The 13,052-nt window shown below is 32.8% G+C and overlaps 1 protein-coding gene across 4 annotated transcripts in view; it reads right to left on the reverse strand.

Moving 5' to 3' along the window:
* Nucleotides 1-13,052, reverse strand: part of SLTM (SAFB like transcription modulator) — a 43,531-nt gene that overhangs the window by 12,805 nt on the left and 17,674 nt on the right. For 3 of the 4 annotated variants that reach the window (XM_043919275.1, XM_043919278.1, XM_043919277.1), the window contains 5 exons: nt 6,870-6,897; nt 5,090-5,558; nt 4,421-4,470; nt 2,176-2,294; nt 219-368 (listed from right to left, as the gene is read on the reverse strand). In XM_043919275.1, coding sequence (XP_043775210.1) covers nt 219-368; nt 2,176-2,294; nt 4,421-4,470; nt 5,090-5,558; nt 6,870-6,897 — 816 coding nt within the window. The remainder of the gene's footprint in view (nt 1-218; nt 369-2,175; nt 2,295-4,420; nt 4,471-5,089; nt 5,559-6,869; nt 6,898-13,052) is intronic. The other variant, XM_043919276.1, reaches the window with a different exon arrangement.

A 13,052-nucleotide genomic window follows, 5' to 3' on the forward strand; every position in this document is an offset into this window, starting at 1 on the left:
CTCAACCAAAGGACCACCAGGGAAGTCCCAAATATGTAAGTTTAAAGTTACATTTTTATGTTTGTAAAAAGTATGTGGATGGTAAAAAAATTTGGGAAACAGAAGTAAAATAATTAAAATGAATATATAAAAATAAAAATCATTCCCAATTTTTCTCCTTACTAGTATATATTGTTAAATTGAGAATTACTATCCTTCAAACAGTTAAGCAAGCTTACTTTTTCAACAGAAATTAGCTGTCCATGCAGCTCAGTGCGATGAAGATGTGCAATACATCTGGACACCTCTGTGCTTGAAGACATAGTTACAATGCCATAGCACTTGGCCCCAGGACTTCGAGCATTTGTGACTACTTTTGCACTCAGAACCTATAAAAATGAGATTATACTTTAGTTTTACAGTTTCACGAGTACATTTCTAAGATAAAACTTCAGAATGTAGACTATTCAAATTAAAGGATATGTTCAGGATGTATAAATTCAGGACAATATATATTATTGTTTTATATTCTTGGACTCACCAACTACCTTGCCTATAATATTCAGGGGAACAATTTAAAATGTTAAAAATCAATTTAACCTACTTTTTTACTTTTCTTCTTTTTTAAATACATTGCCAAAACACAGTCAAGTCACATCAAGGAAGTAATGGCACAATTAACAAAAGCAAAGAAACAATATTTTCAATTAGATTTGGACCAAAATTTCCCTATCAAAGACCCACCCCTAATCTCTTAAAGATATTAAAACAAAAAAGGTAAGTTCCTAGCGAGTGTCTAGGTAAGTATTAACACTTTTCTATAATGAGTCTCTCAAAAATAGTCTCCCACACATGAAAAAGCAGCCTTAAAAATACACTCCACAAAACACACTCTAAGAAGACATAGTTTCCATTTATATACTTTAAAGATGTATACCAATATAAAAGTGACAAATAATTCAGCTCTATAAAATGAATAGCTAAGAGAGATAAGGCAGGGATGGTTGAGTGAGAAGAAAAGTGGGAAAGAACAATCTAAAGCTGAACAAATAGGAACACAGACACAATGTCAGGAAGAGGAACAGAGGGATCTGGTGTGAGTAGCTGGAAACTATCAGTTTTTATCTCAGCTCTGGGAAAGAGTGACTTGCCCCAACAGCAATTTCATTTTTAAACCCAAGGTCCTTGTTATAAGTACATGGTTTCCTTATATAGTTTTAGCCCTAATTAAATCGCTGGAAACAGAACCAAAAATGTACCACAAACTGATCATGGGACCACAATTCTCAGTGTTTTGTATCTGACATCTACAAGAACCTCCTTACTCTGTAGGCACTTCTCTAATTAGAAGGAAAAAAACAATTTCTAAAATCAATAGGATAGATTTTTGTAACATTTATTAATGGCTATTTACTGATATTGGTGGTCATAAATTTAATAAATATTTGAAAGCCTATCATGTGCATGCAAAGTATAGTAGATAAGACCCCTGCTATCAAAGAGTTTACAGCAGAGTAGGTTACATATATCATGCATATTGAAAACTAAAATGTAAAGAGAAAATAGTGAGTGCTGTAAGGGATGTGTATCAACTACAATTTAATTCAACAGCTATTAATTGAATATTCAATTCATTTAATTATCAACTAGTTTTATTTTTTATTAGGTCTCCCCTTATATGCCAGAAAAACTTCTGATCAACCAACCACAGTAAAGCCTCCTTTTTTGCTCTCTAAACTCTGCACTCTTACTTCATAGCACATATCAAAACTTCTGATCAAGTCCATTTTACCAGTTTTACATTCTTCTGCACCACTGTACTGGAATTTGTATAATAAAAGGGACATCAGTTTTGGGGTTCCCCCCATATTCTATATCCCAGTGCTTCTATTTTCCAGATGACCAGATCAGCTTCACCAATTTTAGGTCCAAGATAAACCATGATGAATGTGATGAAATAAACTCAGTCCTTCCTTGACTTAAATGGGCTCAAAAAATGAGCTTTTAATACAAAGATTCCCAGGGCTCAGAGTGAGATTATATGATATAATAAAACTCATGATTACCACAGAACTAAATAGTTAATGCCTATAACAGTCCTGAGACAAGAAATTAGATTTTATATGTATTGTTTTGAATACAGCCTCTGTTTAAAAAGGACATAGAAATATGGATAAAAAGATAAAAACAATGTACCTTTCCATATTTGCCAAAGAGGTTCTTCAAATCAGCAGCTTTGGTATTAGAAGAAAGTCCACTAACCCAGATATTTTTAGTTGAGCTTCCACTGCTACCACTAGCACTAATTGTACTTCCTAGAATAGATTTAATATCAGAAGTTTAAGTTTCTCAATTGGAAAATTTTTAAACAAAATTATTAGGGCTATAAACTTCCAAAATTATAAAACCCTCTAATTTTGACAGCATGACTTCACTACATCAAAATCCTACACATCTCCTATAACTAAAATTGAACACAATAACAGATAACACAAACATGTCTGAATTTGTACATTTTCTACTGCATGAGTTTTAAGACAAAGTGGGTAAAAAAATCAATTATATGTCTTGGACTTTTGCCGTTTAAATTCATTCATTTATATTCAACCACTGCACTAAATTCAGGCAACCAGGAAGCAGCGGTCTAGGAATGTACAGACTGCTTAATTACCTATACCTGTCATGGGCTTTAGCTCCTGAGAGACTGAGAGCACAAAGGGAAAAGTCAAACAAAGGGATAAACTGTTTTCAAAAATTTAAATGTTTAGTAACAAAGACTAGCCAACAGTTCATCTTCATTTTGTATTAGAGAAAGGGTAAGAGAAAGTGGAAATTACATGCAACTAGAAAACTCTGGATTAAAAAAAACAAATTCTTCTAAAGCAAATCAATTACAAAGATCAGAGACCCCAAAATTCTTTAGAATAGGTAAATGCTTATATGAACAATTTCTACACTATTTCCATACACAAATTATTGTTTCATACAGATAAATGCCATTTCTTAAAATATAGGCCTGGTCAGTTACCCTTCAGTACTTTATGTCCAATGTGCTATTATAAAAAAGGAATTTTCATTTCATCATTTAGAAAACAATTCTTACCCACTTTAAGAGAAATAATATCTAAGCAATAAAAGTAACAATTTTTATAACTTCACGGTATCAAATATAGAAAGAGTAAAATGTTTAATGCTTTAAAAATTACACGCCACAAGTTTTAAAGAACTGCTATCAGTGTACTTATGAGAAGACAACACACGCTGACTCAAATATTTTAAATATTAATGATTGCTGCATTTCTGATAAGAAATGTACTTATCAAAGGAAATGTTTTATCTTATGAAACATTAACTAGAAGTTCGTGTATCTTTTATATTTTACCAGTAACACCTGGGCCCACATACTCCTCTTAACTAGAGAAAAAAAATTTTAATGATAGGAAGTTAACATTTAATTAAGACTACACTAAGCTTCTAAATTTAAAGGATAATATTTAATAAATTTATTATATCTTATCCATTAACCAAAACTGTAAGGGATGTAGGTAATGCAATTGTCACTTACTAAGTCAATCAGTAAAATGTCTAATTACAAAAATATGCCAATAAAATATACTAAAAAAAGATAAGGGACACATAACATTCCTTTTTTTAGGCACTCAAGAGGCATTTTTTCATTCTGTAGTATCCAAATGGTGTTATTCTTCCCTTAAAATGCTTTTTTAAAACACAAGAAATATTTTTCACATTTACAGCATATATAAGATGAAACTAAAGCACACGACCAGGAGATAAGCCGAGACTTCGCAGTAACAAAGACTAATCAAATAATGCACCTTTAAACTTACAAAATTTTAAAATAAAACTACTTTTCTACATAAAACTCTCATCAATGCAAAATAAGTCAATCAGGAAGTAAATTCTGAAGAATTAAAATCCTATATAACTGGCTATATTAACAGTTGTGTGCCCTGATTTAAAGAATCAAAAACGTAAAACCAAATGTTGAGGCTAACTTGCTTTCAGCTCCATAAATACTATTTATATCACATTTCCTAATAGACAGAACAAGAAAAAGATTGTGGTAGTGTGTGGGGGTTATAAGAGATAATCAAAGATGAAATACTTCTGAAACTTTAAGAAATGAAATGTCTATTTTATGAATATTCAATAGATACTTAGAACACAATGCAAAAAATACATAGCAAATATATTTGACTCAAATTCATACCAGTTTATAAATTAAATAATTAAGAAAGTAATGCTTCAATCACACTTGAGAATTTGCTGGAATCTAACTCCACTGTTCACACAAAAGCCACCAAAAAATTTACTATGTCAATTTTTAAGGACTAAATGTAAAAAGAAATCCTAGACAATTATTACTTTTTAAAGAAAACATTCAATTTATCACTGATATAAGTAGGAAAAAATACATTACCTTTGTCATCTTTGGATGATGTCTTGCTGTCTTTAGATTCCTTTGAAGAGCTACAGAAGCAAATCACCAGAAGAAAATTGAAAACAAAAAAGCAAAAACAAAAAGAACAAAAAGAACAAAAATCGAACAGCTTGATATTGACTATATTTCAAACCAGTGCTATCCATACAAATTAACAATTCCAAAAGCCTAGATTAGGTTATTTGAACAAATGATTCCCTTAGGATTCTTGCACTGATTTTCCCCAAGATTCCTGAAGATCTAGATTTTCTGACAATTCTATTCAGTGGATATATGGCCATCTTCTCCAGATTTCAGGACTGGGACTTGACTTCATTTGTGTTCTTAGGACTGATAGTTGTTCATTAACCATCATCACAAGGATTTTTAAAAATGAAACACAAAAAAATTGTCAATTTGAAAAAAAAAAAAACAAAAAAAAAACCAAATATATGCTGACAATTCGACAATGCAATCAGTAGGACACACTGCATATTACGAAGATCTTGAAATTTTTTTTTAAAGTAACTTATGACGGTCAAAAATATTATAGGCAGGATCATAAGTACTAATTACTGTACATGGTCTTGAAGCCACCCCCTTAATGTAGAGTGATCTTATTGAATGCTGGAATTCAGTATCGTAAAGAACTGACATAGAAAAACAAACCTCTTTGCTTGACCAGAGGCCCCAGTAGACGAGGGCCCTTTCTTCAAAGTATCCTTTTCTTTGTCTCCAGATTCTGCTTTCTTAGAACCTTCTCTGGCTTCCTTCTCGACAGGATCACCCTTCACGCAGTCTTCCTTCTTACCATCTTTATGGTTCGCATTCATCTCATAATCCTTGCTTTCCTTCTCCGGGCTCTGTGCAATGACGTCCTGCCCATCTTTTGGCTTACTTGCTTCAGAATCTGTAATTTTCACATTTTTACCTGTTTCTAGGAGGTCATCACCATCAAAATCCAGAGTGATGGCATCTTCAGCCTGGATTGTAACCGAGATGTTGTCATCCTCAGCTTCTTTCACAGTCGCATTAGCTTCCATCTCTTCATGAGCTGTGTGATCAGCCTCAGCTAGGTTCCCTTCTGAAGGAAGAGGTTTAGATACTTCTTGTGTACCATCACCAGAACCTGCTATATCTAAGAGGATTTAACAGGAATAAATATGGCAAAACAAGAAGTTTAAACAATTTTCATATTCATAAGCTAGAATAGGACCTAGAAAATATAAACCCAGTTATTAGCACTGATGGAAGGTTAGGAAGAAAAACACAAGGGTATTAACTAACATAAACAATCCTTTACCCAGGATCACTTATTCTTCATGGAAAAAATGATCTCTAAATACAAATACCAAACAACAAAAGTGAGGAGAGAGTTCCATCCTGAGGATACCAGCTCTTCATTTCTGGTTATAAGTTAATGGCATATGGAAGGTGTTTTTCCTCCACGAGAGAGTGACAAATGTGCAGAGTTGTTATTCAATGTTCAAATTATCTTGGGATTTAACCCTTGTGACCTTCAGAACTCCCATGGTGACGTCTTGAAAGGTCACAGTCTGAGGATACCAATCAGTCTTCAAAGTATTCAGGGCCTCATCTTTTTCACTCTTCTTTTTCCTGTGTAGTCCGAAAACTGCTACAAGAGGCTCCAAAGATGGCCTGCTCCATAATATTTAAGAAAGTGGTCATTTCCAGGCTTCATCCTGTCCAGTCAGTCCTGCAATTACCATTTTCAAAGATGTCTTGCATTCACCCAAAAGCGAAAGGCCTCGAGCATCTGAGATTTTCAGTCGGTAGCTTTACTTCATTCATTGCTTCTAGGTTTTTTATTCTGCCTGTTCCATGTCCTTTCTAGTCCAAAGTAGGAGGATCCCTGGACGTCCTTCCAAGAGCTCTTCTATAACCTCAGACCAACCACATATATTGCTACTGATGTCCCTGTAATTGTATTGGATAAGATAGGTCTCCAGAACTACTGAAACTGTCAGAAGACTGTACAAAATTTCTCCAAGCAGCAAACAAAAAGTCAGTCTCCTGGTCACCCAACAATTTTAGGACTAGTTGTAAAATTAATTATCCATTTCATACTAGGATTACCAGTAAGCACGTATGAGTTACTGCAGTGCCAGTCTTAAGGATATAATCAACTTACCGTATGCTAGAAGTTGGTTTTAAAAATAAAATTTAAATTAGGTTAAACAAAAAATGGCATGTCCACCACAGTAACTGATATGTACCATTAAGTTAGAACATGTCTTCAAAGTGTTAAAAAGAAAATTAAACCAATTAAAAAATAAAATCAAGGTGCTAACTTAATTCACTAAATTGATAAATTTGAAAATAAACTCATTTCAAAAATAAGATTTTGAATAAGGAATGCTTTATTTTCACAGTTTACTGTTTTTCTAAATGTCACCAATTTTTAAACTCTACTTAGCATCAAACATACCTTTCTCATTTTCTTCTTCCTCAGCATCCTGAAAGTCAAAGAATAATCAAATGTAAAATGAACTCATTTAAAACTGGATTTCAGTAATAGTACAATATCTATCAAGTTAAATTGTAGAGTAATATTAATTAAAGACACCTATTACTAACAAACACAAAATATTCCAATCAGAACCAAAACACAGAGAAACATGTAGCATATGTCTAGTATACATGACTTAGACAAGAAAACAGGCAAATATATCAATGGTTGTATCAACAATAAACTGGAATATTTAGTTTCCCTATTCAAAACTGGTTTCAATTACCCAAATCTTACTCTTATCAAAAAGTTGCTAGGAATTCCCTGCCAGGCTGGGGTTCAATCTCTGGTCTGGGAACCAAGATTCCACAAGCCATGAGGCATGGCCGAAAAAAGAGAGAAAGAGATGCAAAAAGCCACCAATAAAAAGCCTGCCCTGATTAATTCACATGACTCAGTTCAAAGGCACTTTTAGGACATACTATTCAAAATGTACCAGAAAATATAACATGAAGACATACTTTTGCAAGGGATGAAATGCATATTAATAAACAAATAAACAAAGAATATTCCCAATTTAGGCATCTCAGAAGTAAGAAGAATGACAAGAGTAGTTTCAAATTCTTCATTGCTTTCTATCTGTTAAAAATGAATTCATACATTGTTTCATATACACACTGGTGGTCAGCCACTTTAAAAATGTTATTTGTGCTACAGGTAATCAAAATAAGTTAATAATTTTATTAAATGACTGATTTTAATTTTTAAATATATATTTTAATTTTTATATATGTGACATCATGTAATCTAAAATTAAGCACGTAATGGCTTGAAAACAGGAATATCACAAAGAAGAAAATATTTACACCAAGCAAAATACTGCAAAAATAACAAATTATAACAAGATAGAAACATTTCCCAAAATTAAAGATCATAACAAATATGCATAAAATTAAGGTATGTTTTAACTTACAACTTATAAAATAAAAGCTGAGTAGAAGTAGATCATATTTAGTCAAGATGGTGTGAGGTTACCAAACGCAAAGCCTTACAGGAGTGACTCTCAAACTTTGATTTTGTATCAGAATCTCCTGGAGTGACTGTTAAAATAGACTGCTGAGCACCAACCCCACAGTTTCTGATTCAAGACTGGAGTAAAGCCTGGAAATTTGCATCTCTGCAAGTTTCAGTGATGCTGATGCTTTTGGTCTAGGGGCTACAAATTAAGAACTGTGCCTGAGAGTGAAGCCTAGCAGTGAAATTAGACTTTAGGCAAAATTTAACTGTAAACAAAATTTTAAATGCCATATGTATCTCCTAACACAATTTTAGGTTCATGTAAGTCCACATTTCTTAAAAATAACAAATATTTTATCATATGCTCAGCTACATTTGGATAACAAGTATATTTCTAAGAAATCATTTAAAATAATTTTTCAACTTCAAGTTGACATATATGTGCCCCATTTAGGGAATGACCAATTGTTTTACAAACTAAAGTAATATGAAGGAAAGTGAAAACACTGAAACAATTAAGCCACAAGCTTAGTATGTAGAATAGTACAAAAGAAGATTACTAATTAGTAGCAATGTGACTCCTATTGTATACGTCCATTATACTGTGCTCTAATAATCTCCTAATTGTTATACTGGAATTTAGTTTTAATCATTATATTTTTATTGTGCAACATTTGGAAAGGAAAGAAATGATCTGACAGGGTGGACTGGCAGGCAGTGACAGCAAAGAAAGGATGAGTTATGCTGGAATTACCGAAAAAATCTTTTTCTCCCAAATTCTCTTTTAGTTTAGTAATTTATCTTAAAGGGATAAATAAACTGGAATATCTTCACTTTTACTTAAAAGAAGAACAAAAGAACTTAAAAGAATGCAACTTGCTTCTTCATCTACTTGTAATTCAACAGTACACCACTTCCAAGTTATTCTTTTAGAGATTCAGTATCGATAAGGTTCAAGGAAAAAAGAAATAGTCAAAAGTATTTGCTATTTTAAAAAACAAAATTTTTTAAAATACTGTGATGTAAAAAACAAAATCTTTCTGCTGTACTTTCTGCCAAGTAGAAATGTTATTTCTAGCTGCTAAAACCATCAGTAAGGTTTGCCTTACTTTTGCTGGTTTTTAAGTATCTATCCTAATCACTTAACAGGTCTTCTGAAGGGTTTCATAACTTTAGTTTCTAAACGAATGGTAACACTAGCCTTATTACATACACTTAAATGCCCCAAGGAAAAGAATCTGAGCCAATTTCTAGAAAACAAACTGATTACAATGGGGGTGGAGAGCAAAAACAACTAGGGTTAGTAGAAAAGATGAGCCACACACCCGTGCATATTTGCATTATATTTCTATGTGCAGTAAACATAGAACTACTAAGGTTCAATCATTTCTTGCAATAAAAAAACAAACCAAGAAATACAAAAAAGATACTGGGAAAATTTCCCTGAATATGCACAGACATGATACGTGCCTTATTTCAAAATAATTTTCCTCCACTGAAAACATATTTTTTCAGAATGAGGGATATGGTAAATAAGTAACCACAATGAAAAAGCATCCTTTTAATTAACTACATTTTTAGTTTATCTTGAAAAAACATAATATTTCACATATGAAAATGAAGCAAATGCTTTATAATGTTCATGTTGTTTATCTCTGTAATGGGATCTACAACCCTTAAATGCCAAAAATCATACAGGGGGGTATAGCTCAGAGGTGAGCATTTGACTGCAAAAATCATACAGAAAGCTTCTCTATTTTTATTTCATTCTAGGAGCAGCAATGACTAATGATAAAGACAAACCTAGGACTTACTTTTCAGTTAACAAAGTTTACTTTCTACCCATTCTAGTACCTTTCCCAAAGGTTAATCTTGTGATTTATACACAAGTGCTAAGTAAGAAAACATCTTCTGGAAGGCCTCCTCTCCCTTGACTTGTACATAAACGCTGTATTCAGTCTGACTAATTTACAATAAACCATCAAAATAACCCTAAACCACCAATTGCCTATTACCTACCTGGAAATATGCTAAAGACCATGGGAAATAAGAAATACTGGCACATAATAAGTACTTAATAAATATTTGTTGAATGAGTTTACTGAATAAATGTACTGTGAGACACTGTTGTTTTTAAGTGGAGGGACTTAACTAACTGCTCATTTTATATAGGCAGAGGGTTTAACTGCAGCACTGTGTAAGTACAATGGAATTCAGAAAACATTTACTAGTGTGGAGTTACTTGTGAAAAGAATACAGACTAGGCACCAAGATATGTAGGTATTTATTCTATCTTTACCACTGAAACAGTTTTACTCTGTGATATTGTGATCTTCCTGGGTCAAGAAGATCCCCTGGAGAAGGAAACGGCAACCCACTCCAGCAGTCTCGTCTGGGAAATCCCATGGACAGAGGAGCCTGGAGAGCTACAGACCATGAGGTCGCAAAGAATCAGACACTGAGCGACTAAACAACAACACTGTCATCTACCTAGGTGAACTTTACCTATAAATTAGAGATAACATATGACCTAAATAGGATATACAGGATTATATAAGACAGTGGGTGTAAAAAGTTCTCTGTAAACAGTAAAACACTATGTAAGGGAAAGCTTTATGGAAGAGACAGAGATAAATCTGGCTTTGAGAGTTATACAGACTTCATATGACAAAAAAGGGAAGGCACTTCAAGTTGATGAAACTTTGGGGCAAGGGCAAATAGAAAAAATAATACACAATGCACTCATAGAAGATTGACAAGATTGAAACTAGAGGAAATTTTTAAGAATAAAGCATTACCAAATATAAACATTCTGGAGAAAATTTTCCAAACAATTCTAAATAACTGATATCTCCAAGCTAGTAAAACAACACCACAAGTAATCACTAATTACACATGTACTATGTGACGGATATAAGATTGCTCTTCACATCAACCTCACAGGTAAGACTTACAATGTTCATTTTATAGACACAGAAATGGACTAAGAGAACACACTCAAAGTCGCAATATTTTAAGTAACTAACAGAGTAGAATGCGAACCAAATTCTACCTGGTATGACAAACTGCCCAGAGGCTAACACCTAAAAGCTAAAGCTCTAAGCTTCAAGTCAAAGCCTGAAGACTGGCTTTAAATAAACAGATACCTATATAAATGCACTTGCCTATTTACTTATATTTTTAAAGACAAGGAATAAAACAATTAATCCTGAATTTTAAAAAATTCACCAATAAGGGGATGGGTAAAGGGGGCTTTTTTGAATGTATCCTTTCTTAGATTTGACTTTGGAATCATGTAAATATTTTTAAAAATTATAAAACTAAAATAATTTTGAAATAATTATAGATTCACAAGAAGTTACAGATTAAAATTTTTAAAAAACTATACTTAAATATTGAACCTATATATATATTAGTTTGTGATCATATAGAAAGCTAATCTAAAACACACTGATTTGTTCATTCCTAGAGGGTATATCCTTATAAAAGAGATAACCTGAGTGGAAAAAAACTTATCTGCAGAAATCACACTGCTGATGGTGCTGGTATTATCATCCTAGGACTATTGTACATATACTGTGAGATAAATGAAATAATTAACTTAGCAGTATACCTTATGAACTCAAAATCTATTTTTCTTAAAAGTAAAAAACCAACAAAAACAAATAAACAAAAAACACATTCTCTAACACTGTACATTGAAAAGGCCTAGAAAATATGAACAACCCAGAGGCAATGAACACCATTGAACCCTACCATCAAGATTAGTGTCTCAAAATACCATTTACCACTAAATGGAAGAAGTGGCTAATTACAGGTCTGGAGTAGGAAATAGAAAACTGAACCAGACAGCAAGGAAATAAAGACTACTTGGATCACATTGAAAGGATTAAAGAAAAAAAAAGAAAGGATTAAAGAGACAACCTGAAGAGATTCTCACTGGCTATAGATAGGACAATCTGAGTATTAATAAGGATAATAACTACAATGGATTGAAATACACTAAAAATATTTAAATCCATGAGTTCAAAATGAAACAAAGGGACAAAAAGAAAAGTCACTATCAGAGATGCTCATGAACCAACTCATTATTTTGAAAATTGGTAAATAAAGGAAAAATAATCAAACATATATCCTGGCTTTTCTTTGTAAATGATACCACAAGGTAACCAAATAATAGATGAGAAGTTTTTTCCCAAGGAACATTCCAGCCAACAAATAAAGAAAATAAAAGAATACCACCACTTTGATTAATTAAATCAGTGTAATATAGATCATCAATGACTGGTACCATCACCAAAAAGATACAGTCAGACATTATGTGTATCCAAATAGAAGAATACAACACTACCTATGAATTAGTTGTATCTCTTGTGGGGATGGGGATAGGGGTGTCGGAATCAGATAGCAAGCCTCAGGATCCTATAAACAACAACTTAAAGGAAATACACTAAACAGAGGAACATGCTGACTAAATTCACAGGAACATAATCAGCAAAATACAGATGCTGGAAGCTCTATGAATGACAGGGGGTGTCAAACTATGCGAGATGCTCTTTCTGTAGCTATTTTTATTGAAACCGCCATGTCCATTCATTTACCTAATGCTTGTAGCTGCTTTCACACTCAGTGGCAGAGCTGAATAGTTGTAACAGACCATCAGGCCCACACAGCTAACATATTTTCTACCTAGCCTTTAATGAAAAACTTTGCCACCTCTTGCTCTATACGATAAACAACTAAATTTCTTTAACAAATAAAGTTGAGGGGGGAGATGAACAGAAAACCTGTAGATTGAAAGAGGCCTAAAAGACATTTCAATCAATCACAGTATCTCGATCTTATTTGCATCAAACAAATAAACAGATTCAAATAAAGCTTTCTTAAAAAAAAACAACTTAGGAAAACTGAGTATTTGAAGATATTTTAAAAAATCATATATTAGGAATAATAATGTAAAAAATAAAAGAGTTCTCTTTCAGAGATATACACTGAATGTTTTAAGGCAAAATATGTCTGGAATTTGTTTCAAAATAGTGCAGAAAAGGAAAAGTGAATGGAGGTTATAGATGAAACAATACTGCCCTGAACTGCGAGCAGCAGAAGCTTGTAACGAGTTATACTCTGTGCAGTACTCCTTAACAT

This window comes from Cervus elaphus, chromosome 12 (assembly GCF_910594005.1).
Source record: "Cervus elaphus chromosome 12, mCerEla1.1, whole genome shotgun sequence".
Classification (NCBI taxonomy): Eukaryota; Metazoa; Chordata; class Mammalia; order Artiodactyla; family Cervidae; genus Cervus; species Cervus elaphus.